We start from the raw sequence: 18,540 nt of genomic DNA on the forward strand, positions 1-18,540 counted from the left end.
CCTTGCAATGCCGAAGACAACATGCGCGCCGAACTCGTCGTCATTGAAGCCTGGTTCAGGGGCTACTGAGGGAGTTCCGGACTAGGGGGTGTCCGGATAGCCGAACTATCATCATCGGCCGGACTCCAAGACTATGAAGATACAAGATTGAAGACTTCGTCCCGTGTCCGGATGGGACTTTCCTTGGCGTGGAAGGCAAGCTTGGCGATACGGATATGTAGATTTCCTACCATTGTAACCGACTCTGTGTAACCCTAGCCCTCTCCGGTGTCTATATAAACCGGATGGCTTTAGTCCATAGGACGAACAACAATCATACCATAGGCTAGCTTCTAGGGTTTAGCCTCCTTGATCTCGTGGTAGATCTACTCTTGTAACACACATCATCAATATAAATCAAGCAGGACGTAGGGTTTTACCTCCATCAAGAGGGCCCGAACCTGGGTAAAACATGGTGTCCCTTGTCTCCTGTTACCATCCGCCTAGACGCACAGTTCAGGACCCCCTACCCGAGATCCGCCGGTTTTGACACCGACAGAGGGTATCATAAATTTGAACCATTTATAGAAGAGCAACTAGTGTTATTATTTATTATAAATATCGGGACACAGAAGCATGAATCTTAATTGTCTCAATTATATTTTGTGCTTGGAGTCTCAGTATCATAATTGAAGTTCCGAATCAAGTTAAATGAAAAAATAGCTTATGAATAACATTAACTCCATAACTTCTAGAATTCATTGTCAGTGTTAATTATGGGAATGACTCTAGAAAAAGTTCAGTAAATATGGCTTAAACATAATAAATGAAGCGTACAAACATGCCAATGATTTCTTTGATATCAAATAAAGCACAAATAATGTTGCCCTAGAACAAAAGTACATTCCATCTAAACGTGTGTGTAGACATACATGATACATGTCAAATGCTCCCTTAGTTCACATAATAACTGCTTTGTTTCTTGCTCTGACTCAGCTCATGCGACCAGTCTTATCTCATAAACAAAAAACGGTCTAAACAAAAAAAGGATTTCCAAAATAGATCATAGATAATTCTAGCAATTGCCAATAAATCGAGGCTTTTTACCAACTTGATGGTAAGAAATCCCGGGACCTAGAAATTCATTCCGTACAATTGAACCTTTTCAAAACTTTGTTGTACAAGTCAGACCAGTGCCTGAGCACTCAAAAACCAGAGCCTTTTTAGCTCCTTGGCATCGTATATCTTCACATTGTCATAAAGTGGTATGTGTAAACATAACATGAAGCATCAGGAGGATATTATGATAGTTCACAAGAACATAAGATAAATGAGATAAGCAGGTTTACGTATGTCCTATAGCACAACTTGGCTTCTGAAAATCTTCTCCCACCAAAACACCGGAAAGCAAGTCACTGCTAGAGTATGGAATTTTCTTCTTAGAAGCTTCAGATGTGTGTTCAGAAGCTTGTGCAAAGAAGAGATCAATAAGAACCCGAGGAAAAGAATAGCCTGAGGAAAAGAAGAGCCATCAAATGAATTATACAAGTATCCCACTGGAATTGTTTCTTTTTCTGGCTGCAGAAAACAACTCACTCTTGAATGGCCTACACGAAATGAAACTTTTTACAAATATAAATTCAAGAAGCTAAGCTGCTAAGATGTCATGTAAGAGAATAAATGACATAACAGGCGTCCCTCATAGCTCAAACACATACGTAATTCAGAGATTTTCTTCTTCCTCTGAGACAGCAGGAAAGAAAGAAATACACTATGTATTCTTCATGGAATAAAAAATGTCAAAAGTGACTAAGCTCGTTTCAGTTAGTGGGCACGAAGAATATCTTTCGGTGAGAAATCTATGTTTACAAAATCAATTGTAAAAGAAAGTCATTATACAGAAAAAATAACATTCCCTTGATAACTCCCGAACTTCAAAAGTTTATCAGGCAATTGAGATCAGTCATACAGAATCAAATGAACCGATGGTTAAGAAAAACACAAAAATGGAAGGCGCAAGAAACAAATCAAATGGTTTCATGAGAAAACTTTGGATAGATTGCAACACATGGAAAAAAATTAGAAGAATTAAATACTAAAAACAGTTCTATCCATAGGATAATTGGGTAGATTCGGCGAAAAGGAGAAAAAGAAACCAAGAAACAAAACACATCCACTGTGAAGTATTGAAGTCTACAGGAAGAGCCAAGAACATCTAAATTGTACTGGATGATTGCATGAGAATCTGAGCATGTGTATCCCTAGTTTTAGAAAGCAAAAGTGTGCTACTCAATGCTACTCTTGTTCACTGTACATCAACCTAAACTAAACACTTTGACTTGAAAAGGACTTGAAACATGTCTACTTCATTTCTGAATTAGTTAGTCTTTAGTTTAGATTAGTGAGGTATCACAGAAATATTCTCTTGTATGAGCATAAATTCCATTGCACGATAATTAAGTGATGTTGGCTATGTGCTCGTATTTCATCTTAAGATTGAAAGTACAGTTGTGTGTCGCTTCAACAGACATGCTGAAGAGTAAGATTGTAGTTACCAGTCTTGCCTTGTACTCCCTCCGTCCCAAAATAAGTGACTCAACTTTATACTAGCTTTAGTACAAAGTTAGTACAAAGTTGAGACACTTATTTTGGGACGGAGGGAGTAGTACTTATAGATGTCCTCCATGTAGTCAACAACAGCTGGTTCATTGTGGCCATCGAGCTTGTCGATATCATCCATCGTAGGTGTCTTGCCAATAACACGCAGTCAGACTTCAAATTTGTAATAATGGTGTCCTCCCATATCACTGTTTTACAAGGGGAAAATACAACAGTCTCGCTTCTATTTCCTAACAAAAAGAGCTGGCCAGATAAATTTCACAAATAGTATCCTTAAAAAATAGATAAATAATTTGTAACTCCACAGGAAATAATCCTTGTAGAATGCATACAAACCATAATTATCATTTTATAATAATGTTTTCAACAACTTTAGTTCTGCTATTACAGATACATGTTTCAATTAGTGAATAAGAAACTTAATGACGACACCTGTTGTTTGAGGATGAAAGTGTTATTTCACTCCATGGAACAATTGCTTCAATTCTTTCAAAATGGAAGCATACAACAAAAGGCTTCAGAACACGAGGGGTCAACATACTCTAAATCAGTCCGTACAATTTAAAATCTACATTCAGGCCATATTCATTCAGTGTCTACCACCGTGAAATTGCAGCTAGAAGCCAGCAAGTACGCTACAATGACTGAGAACTTGAACGATTGAGGGATAATGTAGAAAGATGTAAAGAACTAACCTCCAATTGGAAGGGCATGAAGATGCCCAGCTCCTTCTCTGCTATATCTTCCTTAATATCTATTCGAGTGGCCATGTATGTTCCAAAGTTGAAGATAAAAGAAATTTAAAAATATGCAAATTGGCACACATGTCCATTCCACTGAACATATGCAACCCATATCTGTAAAAAATAGAAATTTAGTACATGTTCATAAAGAATAAGTAACAACACATGGTGGTCTCAATATCCAGTGTCTCATGTTGGATACATTTTTAAATATGTGCAGTTTCACATCTGAGCAGAACAAAATTAATTGACAGAGATGTGATGGCTCTAAATAGCTAAAATGGCTCACAAAATCTTACAAAACAAAAACTATGAGATTGTCTTGACAGACTATTATTTATAGTTCTCCTGTGATACAATCCTGGACCACACAAATGCCTTGTATTAAACCTAAAAAGTAAATGCGCTAAATAGGATCGTAGGAGAAAAGAAGAATAAGTAGATCCGGGATGCAGTGGTGTGAATGCACAATGTATGTGGGATATAGAGCTCTTTGCTTTATAGATAAAAACTCTAATGGTAAAGCCTCGTGAATCCTGATTCACTCAAGGTACACAAGTTGTAGGGCTAATAATGGGCTCGTCTAAAAGGGACATTTCACTAATTTTGTACCCTTTTTTCATCTAAATGGGAAATTACAATGTTTTATGCAAATAATTTACAGAAGGATTTAAGAACACACAAGTTAATTTCATTCTTGGAGAGGTGCGGACAGCAATAAAGGCTAAAGACCAGGGAGCTGGTGTTCGTATGGCGTTAGTTTGCTGGTATAACCAGCTAGAGTTAATCATCAGTTTTATAGTAAAATTTTGGGCATAATAAGTGTTATCTCCAATAGATTGAAGATGATGCACATCAGAATCCTTACCGGGCCGCGCTTTGCAATTCGAAACGAAGACCTCCACCCCGAGGATCTTGCAGACCCTTATTCAAGCCTGACACAATGCAGGTGCTAATCTAAGCCGATGCGTCCGTGCAACAAGTGGAGCAGTGGAAGCATGAGCGCGGCAACGTCCACGGGAGGCGTTGAAGGCTGCGGTCGGCAGCACCGCATGGGTGCAACAAGAACTGCTCATGTTTGCAGAGAACAACGACCCAATATGGGATCGTGTCGGTGCCTAGGGATTATGAGGGAGGCGGTGGGAGAGGAGGAAGTCGCCTGAAGGGAAGCGGGCGAGCGAGGTGTGGCCGAGGTCCATTACCACCTCCACCAGCGCGGGGAGATCTGGGTGGTCCTTCGCCCACCGCCACAGATCCCCGAGGGGAAGCTCCAGTAGCCTGCACAGCTCCTCCTTGAACCCCTCCGGCCCGACGGACTTGCATTGCGCGGTGTGCACGGGAGCGTGGCCATGGCGGCCGCAGCGGAGGGAGAGGTGGCGAGCGGTGGCTGGGCCACACGTCACGGAGGAGAAGCGGCGGGTGTAGGGAGAGGGAGAAGGCGGGATGGGGTGAGGGAGAATCGGAGGTGGAGGTGGGGCAGCGGCGGCAAGCGCGCGCGTGCCGGTGGAGGGAAAGAGATCGGGATGGGGAGGAGCGAACAGTTGTCTGAAGAGTGGAGCCGTGCGTTGGGTTCGTGGGTTCCAAGTTCCAACCGGCTCGTATTTTCTTTGGGAAGAAGTCTAAAGTAAACCTCGAAGTTGTTGATGAAAGCCAAATCAAACCCTAAATTTTGAATCCCAGAAATTGGTACACTGAATTTGTAATCCCGGTCTATTTTGGACCTTATACCTGTTTGGCACACCGGGAATAATAAAATCCCGGCCAGGATTACCAATTACTCTCACGGATAACAATTTGGGCCGGCCCACTATAACATAACAAGAATTCGTGAGGTTTAGAAAATGTCCGCACATTTTAAAACTGTTCAAAAGTTAAAAATGTTCCTGTTTTCTATTTTTTGCACAAATTAAATTCATTTTATGTTTTTCAAAACCTGTTTGGAATTTTGAAACTCTTTTAGCATTTTTAAAAACTGTTCATGATTTCAAAAAAATCACATTTGTCAAAAAATGTTCAGAATTCCAACAGTTTTTCACATGCTTTGAAAAATGTTTCGCATTTCAAAATTGTGTCACAGTTTTAAAATAATATTTTTGGAATTTCATAAATAATGTATTTAACTTTTTTTTTTGGATTGTTCACAGTGGACTCGACTGGGTCAGCCCACTAGACACGAAGCGAGTTTTTTCCTAACATGCGACGTAAAAATTCTTTCTTTCTTTTTCTTAACGGGCGACGTAATAATTCTAAAACAAAAAAAAACATGCCGTGCAGTCGAACTTGGGACCTGGTAGCTACTATAGCAGACGGCTATGACTGACATAGTCAGAGGCCCGAAATATTTAATCAGAAACCAAAGCGTCAAACTTTGAAAATATTTTTTAGGGGCAAACAAGTATTGAAAACGTATTTATTTATGAAATCTTTGAACACTTTGTAAAGTGCGAGCACTTTTTGAAAATTTCGAATACTTTTAAAAAACCAACAACTTTGAAAAAGCAAACACCTTTATAAACATTTTTTGAAACTTGACCAAAATTTTAAAGTGCAAACATTTTTTAAAACATAATTTTTTTCTACAACCTGAACAAAAGTTTAAAGTGCGGACACTTTTTTTTGCATAAACATTTTCTTGTATAAATTGTTTATTGTCATTAAGAAAATGTAAAACATGTAGTTGGAAAAACATTACCTTGTATACAAAAAGTTTTGAAAACATTTAATTTAAAAATGTACATAATGTATTTGAAAACATTAGAAGTTTATCCAAAAATATTTAATGTGTGCGTTAAAAATGTACATTGGGTACTGAGAAAAATTAGACATGTGTAAAAATGAAAAAGAAAAGAAAAAGAAAAAGAAAGAAACTAATAAAAACCAGATTAGTGTGCGCGCGCGAGTAACTGTGCTACTGGGCCGGCCCAACTCAGCAAATCCCGGCTATGTCTTGTCAAGGTTTAAAATAGACCGGGATTAGAGAGTTTGGTGTGCTCATTTTAGGGATTGAGAGTTCGGGGTTTGATTTAGCTTTCGCCTACAAATTGAAGGTTTGTTTTGGAAGAGAGCTACGTACGTGGATGGATCGTGGCGTGGGAAAGGGGGTCGAACCATGACGACGCGTCGTGCGTTTCGACGGGTGTGATTTTTTACGAGACTGCCACAGCGAGGGAGGGAGGTGGGATCGTACGAGCGATTTTCTCGGTGCGGGATCGAGGTCGAACCATCACGACGTTCGATTCTCCTTTAATAGTAGAGACTAGGTGATTCCCATCATGTTATTGCGGGATTTTAAATATTAATTTTGGATAAATTTTGTATGAACGAAATGACCTAAATTAAAAGCTATTATTTTTTAGAAGTAATTGTGTGTGAATAAAGAGTATGCATGTAAGCTGGATCATTGGAGATGGAACACTTAAATTGGGGGCATGTGCTACAAAATAGGTTTAGTGGGAACAATTATAAGTTCAAAAAAAACTATTCAGGTATTATAGAAACAAAGGTGGGAACTTTTTGAATGGATTGAAAACATTTTTTTGTGATTAAAACCCACTAAAAATGTTATTTAGCATTGAACACAAATTCGAACATAATATTACGTTTTCGGGGGAATTCGAACTTTTTTTAGGGGGAATTCGAACATAATATAGCATAAATAGTTTTTTTTACATGCAGGATCTGCCCATAGAGGGCCGTGAGGTGGGCTTTGCAGCTCGTGGACAGTGAGGGCCTCAAAAGCCCAATCAATGTGGTTAGAGCTAACCCTAACTCTTCAGGCAGGCCCAGCCACACGCACAAACGAGCCGCCGCTGCAAACTCTGTCTCCGGGAGGATCGACTTCCAACCCCGTGCGAGTGTGAGGAGACGTTCCCGTCGACGACGAGGCGCCTACGGTGGCTTCGTAAATTTCAAGATAATATGTCGGCTCAGTCTTTCGTAGGTGCTCATAGGGGTAGGGTGTTGGTGTGTGCGTTCATAGGAGTGAATGTATGCGCGTGTATATGAGCGCTTGTGTCTGATGCTAAAAAAAAAACCGTGCGAGTGGAACGGTGGCGACTTGACAGGACCGACTTCCAACCCCGTGCGGTCGCTGGACGTGACCAGGTTACACCGTCACCTCACTGCAAGCTCTCTTTCCGGGGAGAAGCGGCTTCGGCGTTGGCAGCGCAACGTGTGGAGCAAGGACACATAGAGGAAGCGTCTGAGAGTGAAATGGCAGATGCCATCCAACAAACACAAGAAGAAGAAGTAGAGGATGAAATGCGGCTCCAATGGCTGCAAGACTTATTTGTTGCGGCAGACAGATACGATCTCTAGCGGCTCAGGTTAATCTGTGAGAAGCAGTTGTCTGAGCACATGGGTGTGAGCCTGGTGGCGTCCACTCTCGCTCTAGCCGAGCAGCACCACTTCCGCGGATTAAAGGAGGCGCGCTTGAAGTTTATCCAGGTCCAACCTCCCTCGCGTTTGCAGACACTAATGGCGACTAATGGCTGGGGGCATATAGTTACAACCTATCCCTCTGTTTTGAATGAGCTCATTGCCAACCTTGCTTCGAACCAGCGGAAATAACACTCTGGATACGGTATGCATCTTTCTTAATTAGACCTGAAGTGACACTCTCTTGGGCATATATGGGATCCTCTAGACTGGTCGTAGTTCGTGTGTCTTGCTTTAATTGTCTCATCATGTAATTTGCATATATGCTGAATAAGAAAATCCAACATATAGGCAGATTGTCTCTTCATGGAATGGATGGTCTGTGAATTCTGGTGTGAGAGTCAAGAGCTGTCTGCATTGCAGCAATGCACAAGTTTCCAAACTAGTCATTTTATCCTCGTATATTTCTTTGTTCATTGTGTCGTATATTGTAGCTATTGCCTTCCCTGTCATTACAAACCTTTATTGGTGGTTATCAAGAAGAACAAATGTAGATGTTTTTGGAGAAGCATTTTATGAACCTAGATTTACGGGAAATAATTTGGAGGACAAGACAGAGGTCACCAAGATTTCCGCATACCCCCACAGCAGTAGTTTTCCAGTACCCGGAAATTAATCTTGTCCTGGGTGCTTGATGTTCTCCTCGGGTGGCACTGCCGCTCCCCACCCCATGGGAGAAGAAGGTCGGAGCTTGGAGATTCTGCAAAGTCCAATGTTATAGCTTTGCCTTGTATCCGAAAGGATGACTTCCATTCTGGCGTATTTTGAAGCAGATGAGTGATTGCTGTCAATTTCGGCAATGAAAAGCTGGGGAGTGCTCTGAGTGGATGGGCATTGGCTATACTTTTTCTTCACGTAATATGTCTTTTGGTCACGTAATGTAGAGACAATCTTCCTACATGGGAGGTAGCCATTCCCCATAAATCCATATCCTCCTTCCTCTGGATGTTGTTTCATAATAAGCTTCTCACTAGAGACAAGTTAGCTCTAATGGACCACAGGTTGATTTCAAAACCTGCTTGCTTTGCGACAAGCCTGAATTAACATCTGTGCATACATGATCACTTTTTTTTAAGTTGTGGTTTCTGGACATCCTGTGAGTTAGCCATGACTCTGAATTATGTATGACATGATGCGGATGCTTGTCCTATTAGTCATTCATTGAAAAGCACTGTTGCACTAACATCTTTACTCGAGCATCATATTTATGGATGATTTGGAATCTGCTTCTGTTTTCAGGGGAAGCAGTGCAATGGAGAGAGATGCATGCGCTATATTTGGGATATTGTGATGAGCTACACTTACTCCTGGAGGCCGTTGTGCAGAAGCAAGCACAAATCCACTCACTGCTGAACCAACCCAAGGCATGCTCCGGCCCCTGGAGAAGAAACGGAGAAGAAACGAAAAGTGCAGAATTGCTTGTCCGGAATGTTACATGACGCAATCCGAGCACTTCCTGTACCTCAAGCTCAAGCACAACACCAACTGGTTCCGATTTCCTGTGCTGAAGGCCAGAGAGACAGACACCAACAGGAAACTGTAATAGGGACCCTGAGTTGGCCGAAACATGACTCCCTCCGCTGATGGTCGCTTTTCCTGCGTTGTGCTTCTTATGGTACGCAGTTTAATGTTACCCTAGCTAGCTGCTCCTTGCTGGGTATCAGAATCGCAAATTTATCAGTCGACACAATTGTTGTTTATATACTTATTTATTAATGCGAGTTTGCAGAGGATATGTATATATTTATCATCCACTCAATCCACCTGTTTGGCAGGCTCAGAATGGAGGTACATACACATAGGGGAACTGGCGCCATCCATACATCTTACTTAATGTATTTGAACTGATATTTTGCTACCCATGTTGATGCTCTGTTGGAAGCCAAACTAATGGGCATTCATGCCCTGCTGTACACAGGACCTGACCATCGATCCAAACTGATGGGACATTCTTACCGGGCCAACAGATTCATTCCTGGAGCTGCCAATGTTTCACTTTGGATTTAGTTATGCCAGTGTACTCCCTACAATCATGTACTGTAGTAAAAACTATCGTTTCATGCAAAGATAAATTCAGAACTTTGATTACATGTACTTTACTGGACCGTGTTTTTGACAGTTTTTAGGATTCTCCACCAAAGCTCTTTTGATGTCAGTCCAGGAAATATAATCAAAAATCATGCTACCTCCGATCCATAAAAAGTGTTGCAGTTTGAACTAAGCCCAGTTCAAAACTGTGACTCTAATTTTGGATCGGAGGGAGTACTATTCAAAGGAATTGTTCAACTTAGGCAAGAGGTGTTTCTTGTTGGCAATCCAAAACCTAGCAGTTAATTCAAAGGAATTGCCAATAGAGGCATTAAAATATCTAGCAATGACCAACCAAAGCTCACAACCAAAGAAAAGATGCTTAACAGATTCATGATCAGAGCAAAACAGAGATTCTTCAGACCTTGCAAAAGGTTTCTTTTCATCAAGTTGTCTTTGGTCATAAGCAGGCTGTTATCCAGCAGCCACAGGAAGATGTGTATCCTAGGGGGAACACATAATTTCCACACAGCATGAACATAAACAGTCGATGTAAACCGATGATGCTATTTTTAGTCTGGACAGTACATGAGCTTCCACATCTCCGGATCCTTGCCTCTGTCATATTCCCTGATGTACTGAGGAACCCTCGCAAGGTCTATCTGCTCCCCCACGAGGCCTGGTTTCAGTGTAGCATTATCCTGGCCTCCACATCCTGGAGACACTGGGATTGAACGGAGGTTAGTTGAGATAGCCTGATGGAGCAATTATTTTGCCGGCTTGTCAGAGTATCTAGCAAGGATGTTACCATCTTGAACCGTGAAGAAGCTTCGGAAATGCTTGTAACCATTGGCCACGACGTCTAGTTCGTCCAGGCTGAAGTTGTATCTCTTCTCCAGGGTCAAGTACAGCACCTACCAGATGCAAAGGAGAATCTGAGTCTTCCTCTCAACCATGTTAACTAGCTGGATTTCTATGAATAGATAGTGGTTGTCAGTGAATATAATGATACCTTCTTGGCACCACGTGACATGAGCTGCCTCACTGTGTCGAAGAACAAATCGGTGAGATCGTCACTGTAAATAACATCTGCAGCAAATAGTAGTGTGGCTTGCTCAGCCTCCTTGATTTCACTTGCAGACCAAAAGTATATCGAACTGCATTGAAGAACACATAACTTAAGCTCGGTGCCGAGGAACATTTAGCAAAAAATAATAATTCAGAAGTCCATGGTAAACAATAGAGCAATCAGGACTGCAATTGGCGCAGAAGAAAACCTTGGATCAGATGCATCATGTGTACCCACGGGCGGAGGCCACGACATTTTCCAGTCCAGTTCCCGTACAAGGACTTTTGCTTCATCAAACTTTAGCATGCTAGAGTTGAGACGGACATTAGCCAAGCAATTATCGAGGATATCAGTGCCTCGATCTGTTCATTCCCATTGGTGAATAAAATACGTGAGGACTAAAGATAGCAACATGGCATAAGAAACTTTGATTGCTCCATGTATTACTTTTTCAGGGTGCATTTAAGTATCATGTCGAATTGCCAATATCCATCATTCAGACTTTCAGATCCAGCCATACCTACTGGATTCTACTGGCAAACTGTAAGGAGACCTGATTACCTGTAATGAAAATTCTTCTGGCAACTCGAGCGTGCGCCAACCCGACCAAACCTGGCAAACATTGTGCGATTACATGAATATCGCTGGTGTTCAAGAACAAGCCGTACAGCAACCTTGTACAGAGTGGTAATAAAACTGGAAGATGAAGCAAAGTTGGAAGGATTCTGTATCAACTAAATCTCAGAGTGAATTATCACCTGTGCCAGCACCGATCTCCATGGCAGTAACACCGTCGAATTCAGACGACGTGAAGCTCTTGTGCAGCACAAAGTCGGTTAGCAGCATGGCCGCCTTCCAAACCTGTGAAGCAACAATAACAGAAACAAGCAATGGATCACAGGCGAGACGAAAGGAAGAAAGAAAGCACAATACGAAATCCACCACTGAAAGCTTCTCCAACGTACCTGAAGCCCGACGCTCCGCAGAGATGAGGTGACGCCGTGCTGCACGGTGAGCACAAGATCCTCGCTTCTTCTTCTTCCTGCATGCCAAGGAAGATCAGGTTTTGCAACTCACCGACAAGGACAGGACGGATGCGGCAACAAGCGCGCCTTACTGTCTCCAATCCTTCTTGTTCTCCGGTCGAGAACGAGGTCCCCGTCGGCGTCCACGGCGACAGCGTCCGGCGAGCCACCTTCTCAATAAAGCCAAGAATCAAGTCACCACACCAAGCAATCCACCATCCACCGTCTACCTACGGTAGGAACAATCAAAACTCACTCGCCCGCTCACATGAACTGCTCGTTGATGCGACCAGCTCGCACCCATCGCTGCGCTCGCCGTCGTCGCCTCCGGGTGGGTCTAGAAAACATCAGGTGTCACGTCAGCAGGAGCCAAACCGAGGATGTGAGCCAAGAAGCGGCGCAGTGAAGGTGTATGATGAAATGCGACTGAGAACAGAGGAGGGGGCGCGTGCGTGGTCATTACCTAGGGGGCGGGAGGAGAAGGTGAAGCGGGAGAGGAAGAGGCCGGGGAAGCGGGGCGGGCAGCCCAGGTGCACCTCGCTCATCACCTGCTCTTCCTCCGCCGCCTCCGCCTCCCCGCCTCCGGCGGCCTCCATTTTTTGCCCCCGTCTGGCCGTCTCTGAAGAGAGGATTTTGCCTCGGTTTGAGAAGCAGACTGGAAAAAGGCTGCGGTGTCTTATTGGGCCGGGCGGCGTATGGGCTTCATTCCGTGAGCGGCTTACGCCTTGGGCTCCTTTCTTTTGCTGCAACGGCCTACCCCCTACCTCATACATGTAACCTCATACATTATTATTTTTTTGCTGCAATGTGAGAGAAGTTTGTCTAAAAAAAATACTGTGAGAGAAGTCCATATTACTGCTAAACTTTTGCTCCACAATGCTAAACTCTTCGGTTTGTCTAAGATTCAACTCTGAACTTCAAAACCGGTTAAGACTCAACCCTGAACTGTCAAAAACGGCTATAGGAATCAACCCTCCACTCTTCTGCCCTGATTTTGACCCCGCTGACCCTCCATTCAGCAAGCCATGTTAGCACAACTATCATTTTCTTCCCAACATTTTTTTCTCCAAAAAAATCGAAGTTTAGAGAATAAATTTTTAAAAAATCAACAATACAATACTTATCATTCTGGGAATTGTTTGCTTAAAATAATCAAAATAATGGTTAAATTTCCAAAAAAACATATGGCCATTTTTTGTCAAATACATTAAAATTTTAAATTCCATTTTTTTTGAAATTTTCTGTAAACCCAGTAGTAAGCATTTTGGGAAAGTTTTTTTTTGCATAACATAATAAAAATTACTGTCAAATTCATCATCTACCTAAATTTTAGTCGAAATTGAAATTTTCAGAAAACTTTGAAAACATTCAAGAAAGCAATACCAAGTACTCAGGGGAGATGTTCAAAAAAATTGCTTAATAGAACAGAAATTAACCTCAAATTTCATTTTCTACCCACTTTTTGTGCAAATTTTGTCAAAAATTCAAGGTTCGCCCGAAAAATCTGAAAAACAATTCCTAGGATGCTTAGAATTCTTTTATTGATTTTTTTCAAACTTTTCTGTAACCTTTGAATTTATGACAAGATTTGGCAAAAAATGGACAATTTTGACAGTAACTTCTGTTATTTTAAGCATAAGTTTCTGAAACTTTTCTGAGAATGCTAATTATTGTTTTCTTAATTTTACATAACTTTTTCGAAAGTTTCCAATTTTTTGAACTTTTTGACAAAATTGTACAAAACATGATTTTTGCGCTGACGTGGCTGGTTGACTGGACGATCAACGAGACCAAAACCATGGTCAGGGGAGGGTTTGAGACCTAAATGGTTTTGATGGCTCAAGGTTGAATCTTAGCCTATTTAAAGTTAGGGGTTGAATATTTGGCAAACCGAAGAGCTCATGGGTGCAATATGGACTTCTCTCAACTGTTGTTGTTGTGCAGCCAACATGTGCTCCACTGAAAAAAAAAGAAAAAACAGTTGCTGTGAGATCTACAGAGTTGATGCTGCTAATTGAAGATATTGTATGTCTCTAGATTTTGCTGAAAGTTGTTTGGCCAATAACATGCCATGTGCCCCGAAAAAGGGAAATCGCAGGTTCCAAGATCGACCCGGTGCGAATGCTCAGGCCCTTCCTAATGCTCTACATTGTACAGGTGATAAAAATGCCACATAGAGAAAAAAAAAATTGATGTGGCAAAGCAATTAAGGAGGAAAGACATCACTTTCGTGACCCTAGGAAGAAATGATACCAAACACGTGGCTTTATGCAAAATGCCTACCAACCAATGCATAAAGGAGTTGCTAAACAATTAAATGAAGGAAGCTTAGCTACAAAAGCTATGCATATATGCATTTGGGAGATAAATTGCAAAGATTTTTAATGTATTTAGCACCTAGCATAAGCACCAATCCACCGGAAGAGGCCTAATCAGGCTTTTGAGTGTCTCGTTTCATCAAAGGATGGCGCATGCAGGGAAGAGTTAACTCGCAGTTGCCTGAATCTGGCCGCCTAGATTTAACTGTCACTAACCCATGTTATAGGGAACACCAGTTGGGTGAGTTACAGTTGAGTTGTCTTAATGGGTCATTCACTGAATCTGGTCTTCCGGTGTCAATTGTTAATTAACACACAGTACAACAAACATTGTTGGTAGGGTTCATTCAATCATTCTGGTATGTGATATTTAATTAATTGGTTTTCAAAGCAATGTTCTTTGCTTTATTTTCTAAATTTCACATATTTCTAAGCATCAAACTATCTAATCCACGTGTCCTTGTAATGAATTTCAATGTCTTCAAACTGGAACCTCCATTTGAGCCTAGCAAACCTAATCAGTGTTCAAGTAGCTCTTGGCTCAGTAACCCAATCCACAAGTGTTCTAAAACCTCAAAACATGATTCCTTTTGCCGATAATACTATTCCATTGTTCACAACGATGTGATTGTGTGCCATTCCTTTCCTTTACAAGGTTATGAATGCACCTGCAATTATCTCGCAGCCCCTTTAAAAGAAACTATGATTGGAAGGACGGCAGGTTTTTGGTTCCTGGGTCTAGGCACATTCGATATTTTTTTTTATAGAAGTAAAAACAATTATGGAAAACATGGTTTTAGTGTTCTACTCATGTATAAAGCATGAAGAAATGACTTTTGCATTCTTCTGGGGAAAAATAAAACAAAAATTTCAAAACCGACAAACTTTTTTCCATATCCGCAGAACTTTTTTCAAAACTGATGAACTTTGTTTTCAAATCCGTTGAACTTTTTAAAAAATCGATGAACTTTTTCTAATTATGATGAACTTTTCTCTGATTTGATGAACTTTTTTCAATTATGATGAACTTTTCTCAAATTCGTTGAATTTTTTTAGATTTGATGAATAACAATCAAATTTTTTCAAATGTGAAAAAAATCGTCGACTTTGAAAAACACGTTCTTTGATTTATTTATTTTTAAGAAAAGTACACACATTTAGCAAAAAAAAGGAAAGAAAAGAGATGAACAAAACCGTTACAGAAAAAGATAAACAAGAAAAAAACGGTTTGGGAAGCTCCCCACACCGGACGCTTTGCGAGCTGGAGAAGAATAAAAGAAGGCAAACGACGTTAATAAGCACTGGTTATTCGTTGGCATAGTGGTTGGCGCAGCCCTAGGGATAGATGCCGAGTTCAAGTCCTGCTCCCTGCAGACCTTTTTTCAGTTTTGAACAGAAGTAAAAAAATCAAATGGACCGGACCACTACGCACTCCTGGTGAGCGGAGCGCTGATGTCTACTACACAACCTTCTTCTTGTAGACGTTGTTGGGCCTGCAAGTGCACAGGTTTGTAGGACGGTAGCAAATTTCCCTCAAGTGGATGACCTAAGGTTTATCAATCCGTGGGAGCCGTAGGATGAAGATGGTCTCTCTCAAACAACCCTGCAACCAAATAATAAAGAGTCTCTTGTGTCCCCAACACACCCAATACAATGGCAAATTGTATAGGTGTACTAGTTCGGCGAAGAGATGGTGATACAAGTGCAATATGGATGGTAGATATAGGTTTTTGTAATCTGAAAATATAAAAACAGCAAGGTAACTAATGATAAAAGTGAGCGTAAACGGTATTGTAATAATAGGAAACAAGGCATAGGGTCCATACTTTCACTAGTGCAAGTTCTCTCAACAATGATAACATAGATAGATCATATAACAATCCCTCAACATGCAACAAAGAGTCACTCCAAAGCCACTAATGGCGGAGAACAAACGTAGAGATTATGGTAGGGTACGAAACCACCTCAAAGTTATCCTTTCTGTTCTATCTATTCAAGAGTTCGTAGTAAAATAACATGAAGCTATTCTTTCCGCTCAATCTATCATAGAGTTCATACTAGAATAACACCTTAAGACACAAATCAACCAAAACCCTAATGTCACATAGATACTCCATTGTCACCTCAAGTATCCTTGGGCATGATTATACGATATGCATCACACAATCTCAGATTCATCCAACCAATACAAAGTACTTCAAAGAGTGCCCCAAAGATTCTACCGGAGGGTCAAGAAAACGTGTGCCAACCCCTATGCATAGGTTCATGGGCGGAACCTGCAAGTTGGTCACCAAAACATACATCAAGTGGCACGTGATATCCCATTGTCACCAAAGATAAACACGGCAAGACATACATCAAGTGTTCTCAAATAAAGACTCGATCCGATAAGATAACTTCAAGAGGAAAACTCAATTCATCACAAGAGAGTAGAGGGGGAGAAACATCATAAGATCCAACTATAATAGCAGAGCTCGTGATACATCAAGATCGTGTCATAGAGAGAACACGAGAGAGAGAGAGAGAGAGAGAGATCAAACACATAGCTACTGGTACATACCCTCGGCCCCGAGGGTGAACTACTCCCTCCTCGTCATGGAGAACGCCGGGATGATGAAGATGGCCACCGGTGATGGGTTCCCCCTCCGGCAGGGTGCCAGAACGGGCTCCTGAGAGGTTTTTGGTGGCTACAGAGGCTTGCGGCGGCGGAACTCCTGATCTATCTTCGTTGTCGATGTTTTTAGGGTGCGTAGGCTTATATAGGCGAAAGAAGTCGGTCGGGGGAGCCTCGAGGGGCCCACGAGAGGGTAGGGCGCGCCTAGGGGGTGGGCGCGCCCCCTGTCTCGTGGCCTCCTTGATGATCTTCTGACGTGAACTCCAAGTTTCCCGGATCATATTCTTCCTAAAAATCACGCTCCTGAAGGTTTCATTCCGTTTGGACTCCGTTTGATATTCCTTTTCTTCGAAATACTGAAACAGGCAATAAAACATCAATATGGGCTGGGCCTCCGGTTAATAGTTTAGTCCCAAAAGTAATATAAAAGTGTATAATAAAGCCCGTAATCATTCAAAACTGGTAATAAAATAGCATGAATGCTTCATAAATTATAGATACGTTGGAGACGTATCAGCATCCCCAAGCTTAATTCCTACTCGTCCTCGAGTAGGTAAATGATAAAAGAAAGAATTTATGAAGTGTGAATGCTAGCAGGTGCACAAGTTTGATCAATGATAATTTCAATCACCTTTTCTAGCATGATAATATGTCATAACAGTAGTTCATCTCATAAAACTTCTCATGATAAACTAACAAGCAATTGACATGTCAAAGCATAGACCATAAACTTTCTTGAAAACTAGCAAACTTCATTCTCAGTCATCAAACAATTGCAATTCATCTTATCTTCAAGAATAGCAAACTCCACATACTCAACTCACTACAAAAAAAATACACTTTCGTGATGATACGTGTTTGTCACAGTAGGTCGCGTTTTTTGTCATGCATGTACATCCATGACAAATTTATGACAGAATCAAGATAGCCATACCTATGCTGTCGTAGAAGTGTTCCATGACATTACCAAAATTATCATCACGGAAGTGTCCACTTCCATGATGATAAATCACGCGTCACAGAAGTGCTTTCATCAAGGGTGACCGACACGTGGCATCCACCGTAACGGAACGCTGTTAAGCTATCGGGTCGGGTTTTGGATCTGATAACCCGTTAACAGCCCCGGTCAATGGGGATTTTCCACGTGTAAAATCATCATTGGCTGGAGGAAACACGTGTCTGCTCATCGTTGGGACAGATGTCATCCACTCATTGGACGGAAGGCGCCTATGATACGTCGACACGTGGCATGGCCCAACAGAGGCCCATTCCTGTGAAAAGACCGGCCCGTTAGACTTGGTCAAAATGTGGCGGGCCTGGAAAGCCTGTTAACGGCATGTTCGCATATAGCACATTTACAGCCCGCTAACCCAAGGCCCGTTATGCCCTATCTGAATTAGGCCCAGTAGCGTCATCTGGGCCACCCAATATGATTCCAGCCCGTTTTCACTTCTGGCCCATGACGTCTTTCGGCCCATATGAGGCCCTATGTAACTCTTGGCCTATTAACGGCTCGTGATGAAACTGGCCCGTAATGAACAGTGTATCACTTTACACCCATTAACGGCCCGTGGTGAAACTGGCCCGTAATGAACAGTGTATCACTTTATACCCATTAACGGCCCGTTATTCCGTTGGGCTGTTTCCAGCCCATGTTATCTTTCGGCCTTCTCGGAGCCCATTTATTCTTGGGCTCATTTCCAGCATT

At 41.7% G+C, this 18,540-nt stretch overlaps 1 protein-coding gene across 4 annotated transcripts; it reads right to left on the reverse strand.

The window, feature by feature from the left end:
- Positions 1–10,206: 10,206 nt before the first annotated feature.
- Positions 10,207–12,548, reverse strand: LOC123157363 (methyltransferase-like protein 22). 4 transcript variants are annotated; one of them, XM_044575625.1, is made up of 10 exons: positions 12,364–12,548; positions 12,169–12,237; positions 11,993–12,070; positions 11,841–11,917; positions 11,634–11,736; positions 11,437–11,487; positions 11,084–11,237; positions 10,819–10,963; positions 10,615–10,720; positions 10,207–10,521 (listed from the first exon to the last, which is right to left on the reverse strand). In XM_044575625.1, exons 1-10 carry the CDS (start codon positions 12,494–12,496, stop codon positions 10,379–10,381), a joined length of 1,059 nt encoding a protein of 352 aa, XP_044431560.1. In that variant the 5' UTR covers positions 12,497–12,548; the 3' UTR covers positions 10,207–10,378. The 4 variants fall into 4 exon arrangements, with proteins under 4 accessions (XP_044431560.1, XP_044431559.1, XP_044431558.1 ...); XM_044575624.1 differs by having other exon boundaries at positions 10,207–10,530; XM_044575623.1 differs by having other exon boundaries at positions 12,157–12,237.
- Positions 12,549–18,540: the final 5,992 nt, after the last annotated feature.

The sequence above is a fragment of the Triticum aestivum genome, chromosome 7B (assembly GCF_018294505.1).
Source record: "Triticum aestivum cultivar Chinese Spring chromosome 7B, IWGSC CS RefSeq v2.1, whole genome shotgun sequence".
In the NCBI taxonomy this organism is placed as follows: domain Eukaryota; kingdom Viridiplantae; phylum Streptophyta; class Magnoliopsida; order Poales; family Poaceae; genus Triticum; species Triticum aestivum.